The following is a 22712-nucleotide window of genomic DNA, read 5'->3' as shown; positions in this document are numbered from 1 at the left end:
AATGCAGGCATAAAACCAAGCCCATGTCCAAACACGGTGAACTTTCATTGGTTAATGATGGATGACGTTACTGATTCTACATTTCAATTGGATATATTTCCAGCCATGCACGATTAAGTCCCGCCTTTTAAAGTCTGGAGGACCAATCGCAGGTGGGTAGACGGGACATGACGGAAAATGTTACGTTGGTAACGAGAAGTATGTTAAATTGATAAATCAAAATTAGGCTACTTTTATTTTGAACTGTCAAGTGGCACAATAGATACAATATCAAATGTCACTATTAAGTTTCTTAATTATTCTAGCGTTCAATTAAAGAGGCAAAGAAAACACGTACCTCACAGCAGAGGGGGTAATAACATAGAAAACAGCAAAACCATTGAAATTTCTCTATAACTGTGCCGTGTTTCTTAAAATTGTTAAATACCAATTGTTTTCATAGGCATAGGCATTATCAAAGGCATTATACTGTCCCTGCTTCTTTTTAAATGGACGCTAGCAGCTACTAGCAGGTTTCTGGAACAATCTGGAAGGAACCTGAACCTGCTGAGACCACAGTTTACCACAACAGGTTTTCTGCTGACTTCTTTGGACTTCTCTGTCTACAAGTGCAGGAGAGAACAAGACACAGTTTCAATAAAGAAATTCTTTATTACACAAGGATATACAAATCTGCAAGTGGGCCCACTCAGACTCCCAATACAGATCTACTGACATTAAGAGATTTAATCCTGAATTTATATACATCCAGGCTTTTTTCATGTAACAGTAGTATATATGGATTAAATTTAAAACTAAGAAATACTTTCAACTAGATCTGTTAGACACAACATAGGGGCTGACATGTAAGCATGACAGGGCACCTTTTATAATGACTAAATATGTACTATGATTGATTTAAAGTGCTTGTAAATCATAATATATATTTCACTCTATAATATATATTTCACAGTGTAAACTGTCATCAGACAAAAACTACAGGCATAACATGGCAGATGAGAGAAAGTAGCACATTTAGTACAAAAACTGAAATTTTGGTGATGCAGATCTTTTAATACTTGTAGGAATGAAGGTTAAGATCCATGCGGAGACCATGCTACAAAGCACTGCTTAAAATTTTAAAGGAGAGTTTAGTAGACATGGAAGACTGCAGTCCGACTCACTTCCAGGGATGTTAAGTGCATTTCTATAAAACTGTTATTTCATATTGTAAAAATAATAACCTTGACTGTTAGTCTGTGATCTTTTGATGTGGTAGAAAGTCTTCTAATTCAAATTCCTTCCTGAGGTTAAGGAGCACGCAGATGGAAGACTAAAGAAGCTATGAAAAGGAAAGAAAAACCATGTCATTTATCTGGACAAGCAACTCTACATATTCATATTAACATCACAGGACAAACCTCAACAAGATATGTACAACTGGATTTTAGTGCAAATGATAACAAAGTTTAATAAGCATTTTGTTATTTATCCCGTTTGTTGCCACTGGCTGAAAGCAAAAGCAGAACTGAATTCAATGGATAACGCTGTTACAGAAACACTGTTCAAGTATCAGAAAACCATGTTTGGGTATGTAATGATGACAAAAGGTGAAATATGAAATGCTTTGAATCATACAACTGATTGAGGTGAAGGGATGTCTCAGAGAACTGAGACAATTAAGGGGTATGGGTTTAGCTAACCAACAGATGAACTGATGCTCTACTTGGTTTATCATTGTCATTCTTTATTTGAATGTAAATGAAGGCAAAAATATTTGCTCATTTCCAGACTCACCGTAAATAAATTCAATTATTTTATTTAGAAATTTGCATAGAATGAGGGTTAGACAGTTAAATTATCTTACCCCAGACTACCAACAATTAAAAAAACTATTGCCAACATTTTTATATACATTATTAGACATTCTATATTTAAAAAAAATATTGCAGACCATTCCACTTCAGTCAGTAACTGACTGTCTCTCATAAGTCCCGTCAGTGTCTCGCTGAGAAACAGACTTCAATTTATAACAGGAGATGAACACACATTCATGGAGAGAACACGAAAAAACACAAGCTACATCTTATGAAAACAGTCCATGGATTTGTTATTATGTGTCTAGCAGAGTCAGCAATAGGAACAAATTAAATACACTGAGCAAAGCTACCTTTTTGATCCATAAGTACACAGCGGCTTATAGCCATCCCATTATTCAGGCTCACATACGTGCATAGTCACTGTGTCACTGAGTCCACACATACAGTGTCAGTAAGTTATGCCAGATATGACAGTCTCTTTTTCCCATGCTGATGGCAGACACATTCCTGGTTCCCTGGATGTTTGATCCAAAAATCAACTGAAAGGGGAAAAGAAATAAGACAAAATATGGAAAAAAAGAAAAAAAGTGCAGGATTTGAGGTATGGTAGAAATCAAAGGAATAAAGGAATGAAAGAGGAATGCAACAGTGTTTGGGTTGTAACTTCTTTAAGCATCCATTTCCAATACATTTCAGGCTACGTTCAGTCTGGCAGGCCAACTTCTGGTTTTGACAGTTTAACATTTACATCAGTTCGTGTAAAAAAAACCTCATGGGAACCAAAATCTTCAAATTAGATGTAGGCCACATTCATAGGTGGAGTGAAATCATATTAAAACTGAATTCGTAGAGATGTTTCTCAATCTGAGTTTAAACTGTCTTTAAGGTCATATCCAGCAAGACACATAACACTGACACCATGTCTGGAGCATGGTTAACCAACCATGACTGTACTGCCAAAAATGGTTGCAATATATTGACCCTTTCTGTCACTAATGCAGTCTGGAGAGGTGGAGAAGTCCTGCACCTCAACTAAATATTTGTATTGTGTCGAGAATGAGAATATTTCTACATTCACAGGGACTTTAGGTCCTGTTTAAGTTGCATGCTGGAAAAACACACTACTATTTTGTCTACTACAACCAGAAAAATCAATCCAGTGGCAGCCCATCACTTGCAATATACAGTGTGAACAGTCAGTCCTAAAAGATATGAGGATTTGAAATGAATGCCTGTAGTCTGAGTGTAAACTTCTCTCAAACTTAAAAGTTAAACAAATGTGTAGGCTAGTATTTAATTAAAATGGACGCAGTTCCAGATTAGAGAGTGTTAGAGAGAACTGCCATAAATTTATGACAAAAAAAAATGCATCATCCTATACATATCAGTTACCTTGTTACCTTACTAATCATCAAGTCAGCTTTGTGTTTGTGTATTTTCAGGTCTAATCTTGAGCTTCAAACTGTGTAGGGAAATTTATGAACATACAAAATTGATCCTGACACAATGTCTCCACCTGCAGAAATGATTATGTTTCTATGTGGGACGTCTGAGTATCATCTGCAGTGGGACCAGCCAAATGTAAACAGAAGTGCCCCTGCCTGAGATACAGTCTGGCAGGTCAGCCCGCAGAGACATAAGCATCAGGTTGTGTCATGCAAGCTGTGACCCGTCCTACTGTGTCTGGGCACACAGTGTCAGTCTGAATCTGTCCCTGTATCAGTTTCTTAGCCAGCATGGCTTCTGGGAAGATAACGCTATCTCATTAATCACATCGTACACCTCCCCGCTCTGTCCAAGCAACTCCACATAGACTGGCTTTGAGAATACGTGTCTTGTGAATAAAATGTTTGTGTGACATTTGACAATTTAACCTTGATGAGCTTGAGAGATCATCATGTTTTTACTTTTTAGTGGCATTCATGCTTGCTCTTAAACTCATGGTGTCCTAAAGAAATCACTTGAGCAGGCAAATCAAATACATGCAGAAAAGCAGCAGACTTACTTCTTCTTGTCCTTGTCCTTCTTGAACGGCTGTTGTGAGCAGCCTTGCAGTGCCTGTCCCATCAGTGTCTCAGCTGCAACCTTTCTTCTATTGAAGGCATTCGTTTCCTCCTCCAGTTCTCGTCTTTTCTCCTCCAGATTCTTCTTTTCATCCTGGTGCATCCGCTTGAGCTGCTCAAACCTCTCATGAAGCTACAGAAGATGATGATGGGACATGGTACAATGTGAGACAAATCTAATATGGCATATTTTCCTTGAGTGTTTATTTCATGACGATGTCAATCGTCACCTCTTTTTCCTTTTCTTTCAGCTCTGCTTCTGTCTCCTTCACTTTGTTGACAAACATCTGCCTCATTTCTTCCTCTTTGCGCTGCAGCTCCACAAGGAACTCCTTCCTCTTGGCTTCATATGTCTCCTGAAGGCTAAAGATCAAGATAAAAGCAACGTTAAGTTCAGTCTGATGCCCTATATGGACAGGATTAGTATCCAGGAGCTGACTGATTCAGCTGTTCTTGAATTCAAACTTATCTTAATTGTAATATTTGTTTACAAGATGGGGGATTAATGCATCACACACATTTGACCCATTTAGATCAAAGATCAAAGGATGCTACATGAAATATGGTCAACATCTGACCTGACACTTGATCAAAATACTGATAAATAATGTTTGTTACATGTTTACAAAAATAAAACAATATACCTCAATTTACCAATAATAGTTCCCATAAAATTAGACTAAATGACCAAATAAGGTCATCAGGCTGTATAATAGATATTCTCCACTCACTCTAAATTACATGAATAAAAGTAACTCTAAAACAAATATGTATGCATCTTATATCTTTTAGGACTGACTGTCCACAAATTTATTCATTTCCGCGTATGTAAATAAAATAAACACAGAACACAGAGAGAGATTAGCATCACTGGATGTGCCTGTGATAAAGATAGTTGCCTAATTTACCCTAGAAGAATTAATCTAATCTGACTAGTGTTCAGAGGGGATTATTTTATTTACATCTCACCAAATTATATAAACAGGAATGAATTTTAATGTGCTGTTTATCAATAAAGTCATTTATCAGCACAGTTTTAACATCATAACACAGCAGGGGTTTTGGTATTTCCACTGAAGTAAATTACCCAGATGCATTGCAACACAACTATGTGTAATTTCACCTGAACGACTGGCTGTCTGGGTCTGTGTCCTTGAAGCCCATCTCTTCCAGCTTGCAGCGACGGTAGAGTTCATAGTGTCGAGCATGTGTTTGCTCCCGGAGATCCTCCATGTTCACACGCAGTAGCATCTCCCTCAGCTTCACAAAATCACAATGGTTTTCATTCTCCACTGGAAAAAAACAGCATGGCCATTTAATCTTTTGAATTTACTGAATATCTGAAATAACAACTCTGAGTTTATTGTGCTCACGTCAACAGACAATCGTGATATTATGTTTATATTGCAAATGAAAAACTATAATAGCTCAGCAGCAGGCATCTGACTAACCAGCTCTGCTGTCTGAGAGACTTTTATGATGCTTGTCAAATCAATTCAGAGGACTCACCCTGTACTGATCCCCACGGATACAATCTTGCTTTCACCATCTTATTTCCTACTTTAACGTCTTCTACACTTCCAACCACAGCAAAGGGAAGATGCGTCTGGAATGTATAGTACTGATATTGTTACAATATGGTTAAAACATAAATACTACTGTTCTCATATCCAGGATCTTTTTTTGCTATTACAGCATACTTCTAAATATGTATGTCAATTATACATTCAAATTGTGGCTCACATTGTGCTACTTCAGTTCTTTCTACTGAATCTCCTACACTTTCTGTAATAGCAATCATAGAATGATTGCATGATAATTTGACTGAATTTAATGATAATATAATAATCACCTTTATTTCTATTGCACCTTTCATACACAAAATGCAGCTCAAAGTGCTTTACAACAAAGAAACTACATGCACCAAGTGCAACACATTAAAAAAAGATAAAAATTAACACAAAAACATGTTAAAGCATTAATATGAAATGACAATTAATAATAATAAAATAATAACATAGAAAAAATAAATAAATACTTAAAATATGCTAAAAATAAAAGACTTACAATGCGTTAAATCAAGTAAGAAACTTTTTTTTAAGATGAAAAACTTTTCTTTTTACACCGGCGTCAACCTCTTTCAGATGCTCCAGAACATTTTCCCTACGGGTGCAATCTCACTGTGGGTTTTATCTGCGCAGGGCACAACCCAAAGTTGCCCCAGAAATAACCACCCTCTTCAGTGGTGCTGTATGTGGTAACACAAACACATACACCACAGTCTTTTTTTTAATTTATATTTATCAACCAAGCGGTGACATCAATCAAAGTGCAAAATTTCAGACCTTTATAAGAAAGGTCATAGCTAGTGAAAGGCTAAAGTGAAGAGATAAGCTTTTAGCTTTCTTTTAAATATACTTTAGCTTCACTTCATTAGTGTACTAGTATTACCACTCCTGTGTTACTGTTATCATAAAAAGGCCCAATCCTAAAGATAAGTACTGAAATACCAAAAGATAAGAGGAGGCTTAGTGAGAGTACAGTGGCGGAGAAAGTCAGAATGCATATTAACTTGTAATCTGTCTCCCGAGCTGATTGAAACAGCCAAAAACAGTATTCCTGCATATTATTACAACAATCAGGAACAAAACACATAGTGTAAATGTATTGTATTATGTATGTGTGTCTTGTATGTTTCTCTGACTTACATTCATGGAGGAGTTGATCTCTGCAACAGCCTCATCCTCTGTGGGGAACTGATAAATCTGCACTCCATTGCTGACCAGCTCACTCATAATCTTGATCTTTAATTTGTCCAGTTCACTCTTGGATACTGTGTCTGCCTTTGCAATGACAGGGATGATGTTAACCTGCATGAAAAAAAAAACATAATGTGAGTGACAGACTTAAGTAACCTTAACTGTTAAAATACACGGTGCTCGATTCTGTGGTCACCTTGCTGTCCAGTTTCTTCATTGTGACAAGATCCAGGGATTTGAGGGAGTGTCCAGTGGGAGCGATGAAGTACAGGCAGATGTGGATTCTTGTGTCGTGGTAGTTAAACAGGGAACGTTTTATTTTTAGTTCTTCCTCAAGGTACCTTTCAAACTGGGCATCAATATACTCGAGAATGGGTTTATAGCTGCACAGAAAAAAAGTTGTTCCAGTTGTTAAAAAATAAGCATCCTTATTATTTTATCCGTATATGTATGAACATTAAACTTTACACAGGTTTTCTTGTTGTTTGAAAGACATATTAAGTATCCTGGTTACAAAATCTGAAACTGCAGTCTTGCAGCCAAGAATCCCAGCCTTTTATACTCCCTGCTGTTGCAGCACTCAAATGTCTATTGAGATTGCATTCGTTCTACCAGTCATTCCCTTATTCCCTTTCTTCCCTCCCAATTCACATGCCACCAACAGGCCAGACCTCTTTCTCAATTCCATGTTGTATAAGTGAGTTGGCTGAAGTACCAGAGCAAGAGGGAGAAATGATTAATGGCTGGTGCTGAGAAAAGAAGTTTCTACAGTTAGCTCTGAGAATTTGTAAAGATCAATGTCAAAACAGTAGTGATGGTTTCTGTATCAAATTTTCTATGATATTTTAATAACATTCTATATTTTTCCATTTGGGATCTATACTCTTTTAATCTCTTTTAAACTCTTTAATTTTCAGCATGGATAGCACTCAGTCTAACCAAAAGAAAAAATATCTACATGAACTAGTACCTTTCTTCTTTGTTGATCTGGTCTCCAAACCCTACAGTGTGCACAATGGTCAGCTTCAGGTTGACATTGCTCTCCTGCAGATCATACGTTTGGGGGCGAAGATGTACCTCACTCTCATAGTGGCTGGCTTCCTCGTTTTCAAATGTTGTATTGAAAAGAGTGTTCATCAATGTTGACTTGCCTATCCCTGTCTCACCTAAGACAAAGCAGATAATGACACACAGAGGTACTGACATGAAGATGCGATGCATTCATGCTTCAATGAAAATTAAAGGATGTTATGTTCATAGCACCAGCTCTGGATTATGAACTTCTCCTGGGTTTAGACATACCTACACATAGGATGTTAAAGCAGAATCCCTGAGCAACTGATTTGCTGACCAGCTGATCTGGAAGACTGTCAAACCCCACGTGGCCTCCGAGCTCCAGGTTTCGCTTTGCTTCATTCTGAGGTATTTGGAAACAGGCAGGACAAAGAATATATTACAGTAAATGTATTCAGTAATATTTTTTAAAAAATCCTTCAGGCAGATTTCATCCCCACATTCTACTTTCAAGCTTAAAAGCATTCTTTGCAAATGAGGCCATGTCTCTCTTTTACTTAACACACTGAACAGTCCGACCTATAAAAAGGTTTTGTCTGAATATCACAAACCACATTTGTCTGGTAAAGACACTCAAATCTGGCAAAAAAAAAAAAAGCGAAGAGAATCACTTGAATTGTCCATTACTGATGTCACACTTTACACAGAGAGTCTATAATATGAAGCTTCAGTGTAGGGGCTTAACCTAAATATGATGTGCTAGTAACTCTTAACACTGCAGTCAGTAATGGTTTTGTTGTTAGTGGGTTTTTACTTAGGGCTGCAACTAACAAATATTTTAATCAATGATTAGTCTGTTGATTTTTTCATTAATCTATTAATCACTTAACCTATTAAAAGAAAAAGTCTTTCACAATTTCCCTGAGCCCAAAGTTACCCCATAAAATTGCTTGTATTTATATGTTTTATATTATGTATATTTTATGTAAAAGGATTAAGACAGAAAAGAAGATCAAATTTGAGAAGCTCGGACCACAAAAATGTACCTTTTTAATAACTGAATTCAACATTTAAATGGAGATCAACAGTTGGGGATGATTTTCATAGTTGATTGACTAATTTCAGCCCCACTTTCACTCAGAGACTGAAACCTAATTCAAGCTAATAATAATAATAATAATAATCAAACTGCACACTGCACAGAGGTCTCTACTTTCCATGTTCATGTTCCGAGTCCCCCGCCCCCCACTCCAACTCCCACTCACTCAAAAATGTGTTTTGCTTATTGTTAGTTCACTTTGGTGTTTGACCGTCACTGTGCAGAGTGATGACCGTCCAGAGTTTGATACTTCGAGGCTGTATTCACATTCATCTGCTGAATTTGGATAGTTTCTCTGTGCTCAACTTAAATCTGAGTTTAACACCTATAAATATGAGATGATTTTGGGACATCACTACAGTTTTAAAGCCAATTGTGGTCCAAATTTCCACTTACACAAGTGAGATATGTGAAAACTTCCCAGTGTACAGACACTGAGAATGGACTTTTCAGTGAAGTCGGAGACATTTTGCATCTAGCGGTTAAACGTAAATGAAAAATATTTTAGATTCTTTCAAACAGGGGGAAGGATTAGATGTTATGGATGTCTGGAGGGGCTCTTTCATATTATGCTTTGAATAATTTAAAGCACTTTAATTTGTAATGCTAACTATGTAGAATGAGGTTTGCCCTGACTGAAAGGGGGATTCATCCGTCCTATACCAAATACACCCTGGGATACTGGCATCTTGAGCAAAAGGCTCAACATGAGGACCAGGATGCGTTCAATACAACAATCATCCGTTTCTGTCCTTCTCTCTTCTCACACACTATCACTCTCTCTCTCACACACACACACACACACACACACACACACACACACACACACACACACAAAGAGCTCTTTATCTAGATGTTATTTCACAGGGTGGGAAGATATCCAAGCTGCTGGCTGCCCTGGTACCCATAACCCCCCTTCACAGCTAGACAAACACACACACTACTTTAACTTCACAAAGTCTTCCATCCTTTACAATGCAACCTGTAAACAGCAGACTAAATGTCATACAACAAAGCTATGACCACCTGTTTAATTAACACATTGCCACGAATTACACGTTTGGCTGATACATACTTAAGAGTAGTGCGATGCTGACTCTTAAGCTAGTAGCTACCACTTGAAGAGACTGGTATTTATGTTTATCCTCTTAACCCAGTCTCTTACTGCCTGCTGTTGTTTCATTCACATGCGTAGCCCTTCCGTGCTGTTAAATCAGCACCGGAGCACACCTGTCAGAGGTGTTGTTGACATGGTAAACAGCAAAGTGATGATGCACAGCTTGGCTTTGTGCTGCTTCATGCTGGGCAGTGTGCGCGGATGCTGAAGTGAGCTTTTTTCTGCATGTCTCCACAAATTGTTCATCAACTTATGGCGACGATGCGTCGTCTCTACTGAATCGACCACGATAGAAAATCCGCCTTTATCTCGAGTCATTACACACAACAGGCTTTCTCATTACCGCAGCGATCCTGCTTCATTCTCGACACATATATCTCATTACCATCACCTTGCTCTTACATACACCTGAACGTTATAGGGCAGCTAGTTTAATTTCCGTTTCTAGCCTAATGACATCAAATCATGAGTCACTGGAGGCCCGCAGACAGTAAATCATCATACTTACTCCGAAAACATCTACCTCAGTGGCCGCCATCGTCAGAAGTGGCTGTGTGCAGAAATTATGAGTCTTCAGCCAGACCTGCTCTCCACATCACACAGGCACAGACTCGCACTCCTTTCAATATGGCCACTTGGAGGCAACACCCCCTCGGTGCTGGAGGGCGACATTACAGCAGCTCTACTTTGCCTTATTCTAACTCCGATGGCGTTTGGTGAAAGCTTTTATTAACTCGGGATTTATTCAGATAACTGCTTCGACAGACATCAGCTCTCGTGGGAAACGAGACAGAAACCACGTCACAGAAGTATTTTTATGATTCTTCATGATCGTTTCTATTCGCGTTTTCTTCTTTTTTAAAACTTTAATATCGTGTAAAGAGCCACTGACCGTATCCCAGGGTTTTCCCCACAGACTGTATATAATGTTTTCACATGTCTGGATTCCGACAACAGCAGCATTAAAAAATAAACATAATTTCACATTTCAAGAGGGTCAAATTCACTCAACACTGAAAAACGTGGCGACCAACTGTCTCCTAGCAACGCAATTCAAGAAACTAACTTAGGCTACTACTTTATACTTCTACTCTACTACATTACAGAGAGAAATATTGCAGTTTTTACCGTGGAGTTACTATTTACTTTGAAAATCACAATTTTACATAAAAGGTATATTATCAACTTTTAAAAAAAAACATGATAAAACCCATGAAGTCAGACATAAACTATCCAACATTCAACCAGCTACAACATGTAGACAGTAATGCATTTCTAATAATTGTCAAATAATATAGGCCTAATGCAACCCTTTCACTGGGGACACTGCTGCATGAGCACTTATTGTTTTTTGATATTCAAGTATATTTTGCTGCAAATATGTCTGTACTAATACTTAAGTAAGATTATGAATGCAGGGACAAATTGAGTGTTGTAGTATTGAGGTATTGCTTCTTGTACTTAAGTAAAATATATCAATACTTATTTCATGATAACAGTGTGGACAGGCCACAAAAGCAGAAGTGTTAATTATAGCTGCACCAATTAGTTGATCAACAGAAAATGTAAGTTTAGCTTCTCCAGTGGGAGAATTTTCTCCTTTTCTTTGTCTTAAATTTGATTAAATTGAATATACATTTGGACTGTAGACTTCTGGTCTGACAAAACAAGATATCTGAAGGCATCGCATTAGGACATTGTGTATTGGACATTGTGTATTTTTTATAGACCAAATGATTGATCGGTTAATAATATGCAACAGAGTAATCAATAATGAAAATAGTAATGAGCTGCAGCTATAGTGTTCTGAATTACATGGTTTTTACAGCATTGTAAAGATCTTGTTGTGGTTAATTTTTTATCACATATACACCCTGAGTACTTTGTTAGGAACACCTGTACAGCTGCTTATTTGTGTAATTATCCAATCAGCCAGTCATGTGGCAGCAGTGCATATGCAATGCATAAAATCATGCAGATACAGGTCAGGAGATTCAGTTAATGTTCACATCAAACACATGAGGAAAATGTGATCTCAGTGACTTTGACTGTGGCATGATTTCTGATGCCAGATGGGCTGATTTGTGTATTTCTGAAACTGCTGATCTCCTGGGATTTTCACTCACAGCAGTTTACTCAGTGTTCATTCAACATTTAGAGTGAGCGTCAGTTCTGCAGAGTGAGAGGTCAGAGGAAAATGGCCAGACTTGTTGCAGTGGACAGAAAGGGTACAGTAACCCAGACAACCTCTTTACAACTGTGGTGAGCAGAAAAGGATCTCTGAATGTACAATATGTCGAACCTCGAGGCCGATGGGCTACAACAGACCACACTGGCTTCCACGCCTGTCAGCCAAGAACAGAAATCTGAGGCTGCAGTTGGTACAGGTTCACCAAAAACTGGACAGTTGAAGACTGGAAAAACCTAGCCTGGTCTGATGAATCTGGATTTCTGCTGAGGCATGCAGATGGTCGGGGCAGAATTTGTCATGAACAGCATGAATCCATGGACCCAACCTGCTTTGTGTCAACAGTCCAGGCTTCTGGTGGTGGTGTGAGGGGGCGGAGAATGTTTCCTTGGCACACTTTGGGCAGTCAATCTTCATTTGAATGCCACAGTAGATCTGAATATTGTTACTGACCATCCTTTATAGCCACAATTTACCATCTTCTAATGGCTCCGGCATGATAATGCAGTATGTCACTATGTAAAAATCATATCAAACTGGTCTCATAAACCTAACAATGAGTTCAGTGTACTTCAGTGGCCTCCCTAGTCACCACATATGGATCCAATAGAAGTGGTAAAATAGAAAATTGTGAGCCTGAATGCGCATCTGACAAATCTGCAGTAATGAGGTAATGCAGTCACATCAACATGGACCAGAGTCTTAAAAGACATGTTTCTAACATCTTGTGGAGTCCATGCCATGAAGAATGCAAGCTGTTCTGAGAGCAAAAGGAGGCCCTGCTCAGTGTTGGTATGGTGTTCAGGTGTTCAAGTGCTCAGTGAGTGTAAGGTTATTGGTTATCTCTGCCTGATGTGATTTCTCATATGTTTATTCATAAGTCTAAGGCTTGGAAACTATATTCTTTAGCTTAGTAACCTGATCTAATGCCATAGCTCACAATCAATTCAATATTTGTAGTTTGGTTACTGTTGGTAAAGACATGGTAGGGACACTACAATGATTACACTAGGTATGCCCTACTAAACCACTTATAACATTAAAATAACATAATAATAAGATATACAATTAGATTTAAAGCAGTGTTATTATATTTCTTATATAAACTCAAGTTGTATTTAAGTGAACTCAAGATATTTCATATACGATATAAATATACAAATACAAAGGCCATTTTTAATCTCTACCTGTACACACACACACACACACATATATATATGTGTGTATATATATATATATATATATATATATATGAACAAATAAAAAAATGCAGTTGCTATTAAACCTTTTTTAGTAGATCTGATATCCACTATCAGGAGACCTTATCCTGCACTGCCCCCAGCCAGCCTTTTAACGGGGAGTGTCATAAGAAGAAACGGGTGAATTTATTTGGAGAGGCGCCGGAAGCAGCAGGTTGGTGGAGGACAGCAGAGAGGGGAGCACGGAGAGAGAGAGGAGATTACCCTCGGGCTTTATTTAAGCTATCTGCTGTAGCGTGTCATATTTTTGCCCAGGAAAAAGACAAAATGGCTTTAACCCAAGAATCCATATTGTCCTTTTTACTGGAACACGGAGGCAAAGTGAAGAACGCGGAGCTGCTGAACAGTTTCAGGAGTCAAATCAACTGCAGTGATCCCGCGGAAAAGCTGCACAATAGGGATCTATTCAAGAAGTTGGTGAACAGCGTCGCCGTGGTCAAACAGATCGACGAGGCAAAGTTTGTAGTCGTGAAGAAAAGGTACCAGGACTTCGTTAAAGAGGGGGTCCATGATGCATCGCAGGAAACACAGATGGATGACAGTTTCTCAAGCCCAAATACGAGCTTTTCATACACCTCTCCCCATCGAGCGGAGGCAGCCAGTGTGATTCATTCAGACATTGAAAACAATAACATGAGCTACCCACTGAACATTAATTGCAATTATTACGGTGATGCTAAACATATGCCGGGGGGCAGTGTGCAGAAAAGAAGGCCGTTATCCAGAAACATTAGTAGTGCGGACACAACCACTGTCAAAGTCCTGAATATCTCCGGAGATCATACGAGCAGAGCGGGGAAATCTGGGGCTGTGTTCGCTGTCATATCAGTAAAATCCCCACCGAGAAACTCTGCACCAGCACCACAGGATGGATTACATTCCCAAGTGCATCAGCATAAAACTTCAGACACGCCAATCACGTTGGGAACTAAAGTTTTTACGCCATCAGTGCAAACTCTGAATTCTAACTTTCCAGCTTGTCAGAAGGATGAATTAAGTGAACACCAATGTCGGGAAAGCAGACAGACAGAGAACATGCAGCCCCCAGGCTTTCCCCAGGTGAGGCCCCAAAACAAGACCACAAAACAAGCAGATGATGCCAAGTACTCTGAGTCTGTGCCTTTGGAGCCATTAGCTCATGAGTGGTTGGTAAAGTGTGCTGCTGGACTGTGGAGCCAAATCTATGCTTTGCTGCTGCAGGACACCCGGTTAGCACAGAGGAAAGACTTCATGTCAGGTTTCACAGCACTACACTGGGCCGCCAAGGATGGCAACTGCGAGATGATACATAAGCTCATGGATATCTCCAGGCAAAGAGGCACTTACATTAACATCAACAGCAAAGCACACGGAGGATACACACCTTTACACATTGCAGCCATACATGGCCACACTGAGGTAATGCTTTTGCTTGTGCAAAGGTATGGAGCCAATGTAAATGAAAGAGATAATGCTGGCAAAAAGGCCTTCCACTATTTGGGCAAAGGTTTGTCAGCTGAAATGAGAGCACTTTTGGGAGGACTGCAGCAGATCAAGTACAGGGAGAAGACAGATGAGGAAGACTACAGAGAGCTCCCGAAAGGCTTCAACACTATTAGCAAACTGTTCCAGCCTCACATAGGGAAGAAACAAAGGACAACAACAAAGTTTACTCATGACTGGTGAGAATGACATGGCTCATATGAAGCTATGAGATAGACAATAGACGAAATTGTAAGAGATAATACTGTCTTTATTTCTACATTATGTTAATATAAAACAACTTAAGTCATTGTTAAATATGCTTTAGATCACTTAAAGTCAATGACTGAATTACAAATGTGTAGTCCCTCAGTACATATTGTAAGCTCTAGCTGTCCTGTACAGTGTATCACTGCTGGATGTAGTATTTATAAATGGTATTTTATAATCTTTTCTTTTTCTTTAGTAGACTTAAATGTATTAACGATGAATACGTTATTTTGCACCCATTTAACTTATTTTAATAACAACAAAACAATCTGTGGTAGTCATACTGTACATTTTTTTCAGTACCCAATGTGTAATAAATATTTTCAAATTCTCGATTCATGACTTCAGAGTATGACGAAATTTGAAAACAGACCACACCTGGGAAACAGTTGCTATCAACATTGGTGTGAATCATGTCATTGTGTTGTTGTGTGTGGAAAGCTTATCATATGTTCATATCATACGTTTATGATATAGTGATCATCAAAATTAAATCAGCTCTTTAAAGAAAACTGAGTGCAAAGAAAAAAACTGGTTGAAGATTAGGTTTAAGATGTTAAAAGATACCCCTCTCCCTCAGTAAGAGCAAAGGGGCCCTATGTGAGGCCAGTTATGCAAAGCAGGCATCTCGGCAGGGTGCTGGAATGTCTCCTTTATCAGTTTCTTTGTGAACTTGAGGTTGTAATGGATGACCTTCCTTTTCTGGGTCAACGTGGGGCCCCATTTCTGGATTGCTGTGATAAAAAAGACACAGGTAATTGACATTATCAGTCAAGGCCCCAAAACCCCATAGTAATAATTTTTCACTATGGAACTATGGATTATGTCTCCATTGTTGTTGTTGTTGTTCAGAAAACTTGAAAAAGTTATTAAGGTAAAAACACAAATGGTTATATATTCGGCAGTATTCAGTGACATTAACACTTAACACAGTGCTTTTATAACAATCAAAATGGCACAGAACTACACTTAAGTTAACAACTTACTCAAAAACATTCAGTGCTGTCGTGGATGAATGACTGACTGAACCTCTTTTTATAAATCAGACATGCATGAAAACAGTATTCTGCCATTTTGTCCAGTACAGAAACATTGTTTTTATCCTCATCTGACCCAGAGAAAAACAATCCCTGATGACATCAAAAGAGTAAGAGCTCAGACAATAAAGCCATAAGCAAAATAGTGCCAGAACAATGTCCTTTGTCTTGTTATCTGGGAAAGAAGCTGCTTGCATAATGATCCCAACAAAGGACAGCTGCACTCACAGGAACTATTCACTATGTTTTTTATTCCACCACAAAACTTTTCTTTAATACTAAAGATAATAAAAAGGAAATCTACCAGAGAAAGGCTTCCTAATCTTAAATGGTTCAGACAAAATTTCCCCACATTAAAGTCAATCCAACAATAGTGTGATGTAGTCCAGGCCTTGTATCATTTCCTGTTAGTACAAAATGCCAAAATGCGTGGACCTCTGGTTTACGAACAGTTGTGGTTAAATAGAATAATAAAAAGATTAGTGGATCTTTTGTATACTATGGGGTGGAACTGGGACACAGATACAACTTACATCTGAAGGCCAGCTAGTGGTCCCCAGAGGTTACAATTACACTCCTCAATATAAAAGTGCTGCTTGGCACTAACAAACACTCTACACTCTAACACACACTAATAAAACCAAAACTAAAATTCAAAACTTGTACTGTGGATGGTATTAAAGGATAACCAAAAGATAGACAAAATGGTAATCCCCTAAAATAAGTCAACAACCAATCACTATCAAATCAATGGTAATGTTATCCAACTCTGTCCTGTCAACCACTGAGTAAAAAGCTGTATGCTGATGGTTCGATAATGGAGATGCTCTTTACTGGTGCTGTGTTTTAGCGTACACTGAGGCAGTAAACCTCTACAATAAACAGAAATACTGTGTCTCTGTAAGGACACTGCCTAATCAGTGGACACAACATGCCTGTCAATTTTCTACACACAATGAAGGCTCCACCGCACAACATGAGCAAGGCTTCTATTGACAAAATTAAATTGTAGAGTGCTGCTGAATTCGATGATTAACTAGTGCAGAACAGACCAACTCTATCAGTTTATTCTACAGTGTACTTCTACATAAATCACTTCATTTTGGGTTTATTTTAGATGACGTTAACCAATGGACGAATCAATATTATGTCCTTTTAGTTACATTTTAGGCCAGTAGAGGGCAGGATATACTAACATTTTCATCAGTTTAAAATGTTGACTTATATAGTCATGCAGTCATTTCTATTTGGTGAGGGGAACTATGATGGTAACTTTTACCAGTCCATGTTAATATTTGTTAATAGACTGCAATGTTCAAAAAGCACAGTTTAAGAAAGATGATGTACAACATTGCAAAACAAGTTAATACCAACTAACTAGAATAAAAATGTAAATACTATCAGTTTTAAAGTACAATTTTCTCTAAATAATTTATTTGGAAAACAAAATTGTGTAAAATTATAAGATGGTGTATATAAATGATAAACAGCAGTATTTAATTAATATTTGCCCTACCAAACACCCAAATTGAAAACTGCCGCAGTGTGTGTCAATACATACGGTGCAGACTGACAAAGAAAAAAGAAAAATCCAAAATACGGTAAAAAAAAGTACAAGGCACTGTCCAGTATCCTATGGCAAGTCCAGAGGTGAAAATCACAAGTCGCCACACCACGTCAAAGTAAACATAAAACCAAAATGTTGTTGAGTGATGTAAGAAAATTACTTGATTTAATCTGAGTCATAAAAATACACAATTTAACAAATTGATTGATATAGCCATTAGCAGGGAATGGAGCTAAATTATCACCTCCTTTACCATGAAAAATCATCTGTCAAAAACACAACAAAACAGAAATCAACCCTTTGCTTGTCTGCGGTAGGGCCCAAATTGTTCATTTAACATACTTCATGAATACAATATCCATGTAAAACTGTGGGCAGCCACTCCCACCTCACAAAGTCACAGTCAGTCTGCTCTTAAAAGCAGAAATACCAGAAACCCTAAAGAAATGGCTGCTGAGAAGGGCATACTGTAACCCAAGGAAGTTGTTTTTTGTTGTATATGTAACCATCTTTAGTCACAAAAATATAACATAGTAGCCTACTGTTCTGTACCTACGACTTTCCCTTTTTTCCCCCAGAGTGAACAGGACATATTACTGAGTCTTCCATGTTGATACATTTACTGCCTGTTTTAAATTAATAGTTAGGGGTGAGAACAAATTAAGTCCCATTTGCAATATACATACATTTTTGTGTATCACAGTTAACACTGTAAATTGAATTATAAAGTAATGAAAATATTACACACAAAGCTACACTTATTTAATGTTAGCAGCTTTAGCTGGCTAGTTAGACCCTGTTAATTTAATTTTCAAATCAGCTAACTTAGTTAACATTATCTAACTTGTAGCAGGGTTGGATTTCTTAAACTACATCATCAATATTTCATGTCACTGCTGTTTATATAAATATGCCTTTAACGCTGTGTTAACTAACTTTAAGAATAGCAATACTTACTTACCAATGTAGCTTTCCCTTTACACCTTTAGATTATGTTGATACTTCTTAAAGTTGTCTCCAAAATTGCCACAATAATTCCTTTGCAAAGTGGTGGATATATTATTTTGTAAAATACAATAGGCCACCTGAAAAATAAAGTTAAACTGAAATTTGCATCGGTGCCGGAAGTTTGGAGGCCATGTCTTCAAAATAAAAGCGCATTGAAGGTTCTTATTATATAAGCCCATGTATAATGCCTTGCATCTGATGTTTTTTTTAAAAAAAAAAAAGGATTTTCTGTGGGGGAAATTTGTTGTAATACACATCACTTTTTTGTTCAATGTATACTTTTATTTCACTCTATGTACCTCAACTTAAATGTTATTGTAAATACTGCAGAAAATCTATTTTAATATTTTGAGTTTATGCTTTTATTATTTATATTATGGGATACAGCATTGTTTAATTTAGCCTTTTCACGATCTTTAAAAACCAGTCTGTTGCGGTTTTTTAATGACTGAGAAAGTCATTGCCTGAAAAAGTAATAGGCTATGGGTGATGAAATTGATTGCCAACACCTGCGTGTGTTGATCAGCAGCGGCACGTGTGTGGTCTTGTTGACTTCGAGCTCAAGTTTTGACTGGTTTCGTTGTTTATAATGGAAAAGCAAATGCTGATGTCAGCCGTCCTTCGTTATTTTCGCACTGTTGTCTTACTGCTGCTGGTCATCTGTGGCTGTCCGGTGGTTAGATCTTCTCTAGCTGCCTCCAATGCGCTGCACAAACTGGGCGACTTCACTTACCCCTACGGCAGCATCTTCTCCCCGCTGCTCAAAGCCCTGTCAGAGCACGGAGGGCCGAGGTGGAACCCGGGCCTGAAGAAGAAAATGAAACCCGAGCACAGGTACATGAAATATCTGACCGAGGTTTTCAAGAAGTCCTCCAGAGTGCAGAGGAGTTTGGACGGGGATAAAATCTACAACACAGTCCGACTGATCAAGCCACAAGATGAATGTCTTGCACAAAGTAATAAAGGTGAGTAAGTGATAAATAGAGGCCATGACAGCTCAGCTGACTGGACGTTGACAGTACACACAATGTAATGCAAAGAACAATGATAGTACAGGGGCTTGATGACAGATGAAATTATTAATATTGGCATTCCTCTAAGTATATGCTATAAATGATACCCAAATACACGAGCACAAATGTTAAGTCTAATAGAACTAAAAACAAATGTGTTTGCCTGTTGTTTATGGCACCATATAAATAAAAGTAAAGAGTAAGTAACTATGACAAAAGGACAAAGCTGCAATGGTCCAAAACTGGATTATACTGCTCCTGGGGCCCAGGACCTGCAGGGGCCTCGAAAGCCCCAGTCTTTATGCATTGAATGGTTGGCTCTAATTGGCTCTGAACAGAGGCCCTGTATCAAAATCTATTTTGCAGATGTTAATTATTTTTCATTTCATACATTTTATTTCTCATATAGATAAAAATAAAGTTGTATTGATTCATTGTTCCACAAACCTGGCTGACTCACAGTAAACTGTGGAGCAAGCTAGTGTTATTTCACACACAGCACTGATAGGAGCCCAGCAGCAGTTTTGTTTATCTAGTTATTAGTGGCATGCTGAATATTACATCACAAAAAGCTGCTTGTCTTTTGGGCCTTCTTAACAGATTTGACAAAATGTTGCAAAATCCCAGATAAAACATGACAGCTGGATTTGGAGAAGAGCATTTTCAGTGTTGTGGTCAGAACAACATGTTTTGTGCTATGACTTTGATACTCTGTATTTGTGGGAGTTCAAAACAATATTCCTAAAATGGGCGAGTGCAGATTAGATATGAGTAGTGATTTTATCGCAACCAAATATTAGGTTGTCTTATTGTTAAATTATCTCAACTGTAACATTTATCATGATAGTGTTATATCATGATAGTCATGTTATATATATTTTCACAACAACAAAAAACTATTTTAACTGTCTGATCAAACTGTAGCGATAAAGAGACACTATATAAAACTTGACAGCAATATTGAAATGCTAAGTGGGTACACTTGGAATTAAATTATCTATTTTATGCAGTTTTTGAATCTTGCTTTTGTGCAATTTACGAAATAATAGTTGTCAGAATGGGAATTTCCCTCCCGGTGCCGCATCTTAAAACTTGTGTGGTGACATAACAGTGACACTCTGCCTTATGTTTTCTTATATTCTCCTTCAGAAAGTTTTATGCAGGATCTTTCCTACAGTCTTGATCAAGTGAGAAGAAAAGAACAGCTTCTAAAGTCGGCTCTGCTGTACAATTCTGAACACGACCGTGCAGCACCCATGAACTCTGTGTGTTACCTGAGTATCAAGGAGCGGGAGCAGTCAAACCAGTGTCAGCTGTGTCCTGTAGTCTACCAGGCTGTGAACTTCACAGCCGACTCTGATGGGAGGAGCAGGAGGAACTGGGTGGAGGTTGATGTCACCTCATTTGTCCAGCCTCTCTTAAAGTTTCAGAAGAAGAATATACACCTGCTCATCAACATCACCTGCCCGGAGGAAAAAGGGGCCAGGGGCTCTCGACCTAAAGGCCCTTTGGAATTCACCCTGAGGCCCCCTCCTCTGCTTCTTTATCTCAATGACACCAGCAAAATCGCCCACCAGAGGTCACTGGTCAATACCAAACTGGGTGAAAGGCCAGGCGCTGCAGCAAACACATTTCACAAGCAGATGGTGCTCAAACCAGAGCAGAGGTTCGGGCGCAAGAGGAGATGGAAGAGGGAATCTCCAAAGAGCAAACGCGGTGATAAAAGCCTGGATACCCACCTGCCTGAGCTTCTCCCGAGCTCTGAATTCCCGACAAGTGACTGTGCCTTGTATGATTTTAGGGTGCGATTCAGCCAGCTCAAACTGGATCACTGGATTGTTTTTCCTCCAAAGTACAACCCCAGGTACTGCAGAGGCATCTGCCCGAGGACCATGGGCTTCATCTATGGTTCACCTGTTCACACCATGGTGCAAAACATCATCTATGAGAAGCTTGACTCCTCTGTGCCCAGGCCCTCGTGTATTCCCTCCCACTACAGTCCCCTGAGTGTCATGATCTTTGAAGAGGATGGATCCTATGTCTACAAGGAGTTTGAAGACATGGTTGCCACCAGGTGCACATGTCGCTAAGCCAGCTACCAACATATATTTGCTTTTTTCCCCTCTTACAGGCTGGATAGAACATCACCACAAAGCCCCTCAACAGTCATCACAGGTGGACTCTACCTCCGAGTGTCTCCTCATTATCCCAGAATCAGATATTCTGACCAGGTTCAGTGATTTCATGAATTTATAAAATTATTGTGCATGATCTGGAGCAGGTGTGTTTACTTAAACAAAAACGTATTTTATCCTAATGAAAAATATGGAAACGTGACCTTTATATCATTTTTGTTAAGAGCGGGTGCAAATGCATTCTAATGTTCAATTTACTATTTGCAGTATGTTATTGAGTCTGACACACTTGAAGAAGAAAATGTGTGATGTATAATTTGTAGGATTTTTTTAAGTTTCTTTTTTTGTTAACTTATTTTGGTTGGGTGGTATGTCATTATTCTTTAATTTAACACAAGTTTTAAGTAGCCCTGTTGTGCATAAAAGATGAAAAAACAGTCACAAATCCTTATCAAACCTTTTACATATCGTTTTATTCTTGGGGATTACAGACAGCTATATTATGAAGACACCTGTCTTCATAATGTCCAGAATGAAAGTTGTCAAGGTTTCAGTGTGTATTTATTACTTCTGGTCACTGAGTGACTAAATACAATTGAATTGACTGCATACTTGTGACTTCTTACTGGTTGAATGGGATTACATGTCATGTCTATTTATGCAAATTGAATGAATTCACTGTGTGTCTGTGGTCAGTTTAGGGATATTCAAAAGAATGAAAATATGTTGACATATTCTATGAAAAGTTGGAAAATAAAAAAATAGCAGGCATAAGTGTTTTCTTTGTCTGCAAACAGTTGGCTGAACTGCTCAGACAACACAGGGGAAATGTGCAGGAAGGAAAGGAGAGAGATTTTGATTCTTTGCTCTGTCCAGTGAGGAGAGGGAGAGGGAGAGGGAGAGAGAGAGAGAGAGAGAGAGAG

General features: G+C 38.4%; 3 protein-coding genes across 7 annotated transcripts; 2 read left to right on the top strand and 1 right to left on the bottom strand.

The window, feature by feature from the left end:
- Nucleotides 1-631: 631 nt before the first annotated feature.
- Nucleotides 632-21009, bottom strand: LOC111652713 (septin-8-A-like). Of its 5 annotated transcripts, none has more exons than XM_087173138.1 (11): nucleotides 20929-21009; nucleotides 19375-19446; nucleotides 7924-8038; nucleotides 7592-7787; nucleotides 6818-7004; nucleotides 6571-6732; nucleotides 5372-5468; nucleotides 4986-5154; nucleotides 4093-4225; nucleotides 3805-3995; nucleotides 632-1321 (listed from the first exon to the last, which is right to left on the bottom strand). In XM_087173138.1, the coding sequence occupies exons 4-11, from the start codon at nucleotides 7756-7758 to the stop codon at nucleotides 1267-1269; spliced, it is 1161 nt and encodes a 386-aa protein (XP_087029264.1). In that variant the 5' UTR covers nucleotides 7759-7787; nucleotides 7924-8038; nucleotides 19375-19446; nucleotides 20929-21009; the 3' UTR covers nucleotides 632-1266. The 5 variants fall into 5 exon arrangements, 4 of the variants coding, with proteins under 4 accessions (XP_087029264.1, XP_023258827.1, XP_023258825.1 ...); XR_002760620.2 differs by lacking the exons at nucleotides 19375-19446; nucleotides 20929-21009 and adding exons at nucleotides 2150-2338; nucleotides 10360-10500 and having other exon boundaries at nucleotides 1255-1321; XM_023403059.2 differs by lacking the exons at nucleotides 19375-19446; nucleotides 20929-21009 and adding an exon at nucleotides 10360-10500 and having other exon boundaries at nucleotides 632-2338.
- sowahab (sosondowah ankyrin repeat domain family member Ab) lies at nucleotides 13472-15371 on the top strand. The gene has a single exon (XM_023403027.2). It carries the CDS (start codon nucleotides 13566-13568, stop codon nucleotides 14961-14963), a length of 1398 nt encoding a protein of 465 aa, XP_023258795.1. The 5' UTR covers nucleotides 13472-13565; the 3' UTR covers nucleotides 14964-15371.
- gdf9 (growth differentiation factor 9) lies at nucleotides 19064-22554 on the top strand. Its single transcript, XM_023403060.2, has 2 exons — nucleotides 19064-19606; nucleotides 20804-22554. Exons 1-2 carry the CDS (start codon nucleotides 19231-19233, stop codon nucleotides 21742-21744), a joined length of 1317 nt encoding a protein of 438 aa, XP_023258828.1. The 5' UTR covers nucleotides 19064-19230; the 3' UTR covers nucleotides 21745-22554.
- Nucleotides 22555-22712: the final 158 nt, after the last annotated feature.

This window comes from Seriola lalandi, unplaced genomic scaffold, assembly GCF_002814215.2.
Source record: "Seriola lalandi dorsalis isolate HSWRI2012SDOR001 ecotype SW California unplaced genomic scaffold, Sedor1 jcf7180002054058, whole genome shotgun sequence".
Taxonomy (NCBI): Eukaryota; Metazoa; Chordata; class Actinopteri; order Carangiformes; family Carangidae; genus Seriola; species Seriola lalandi.
The sequence above is the reverse complement of the archived record's forward strand: the minus strand, read 5'-3'. Positions and strand labels throughout refer to the sequence as shown.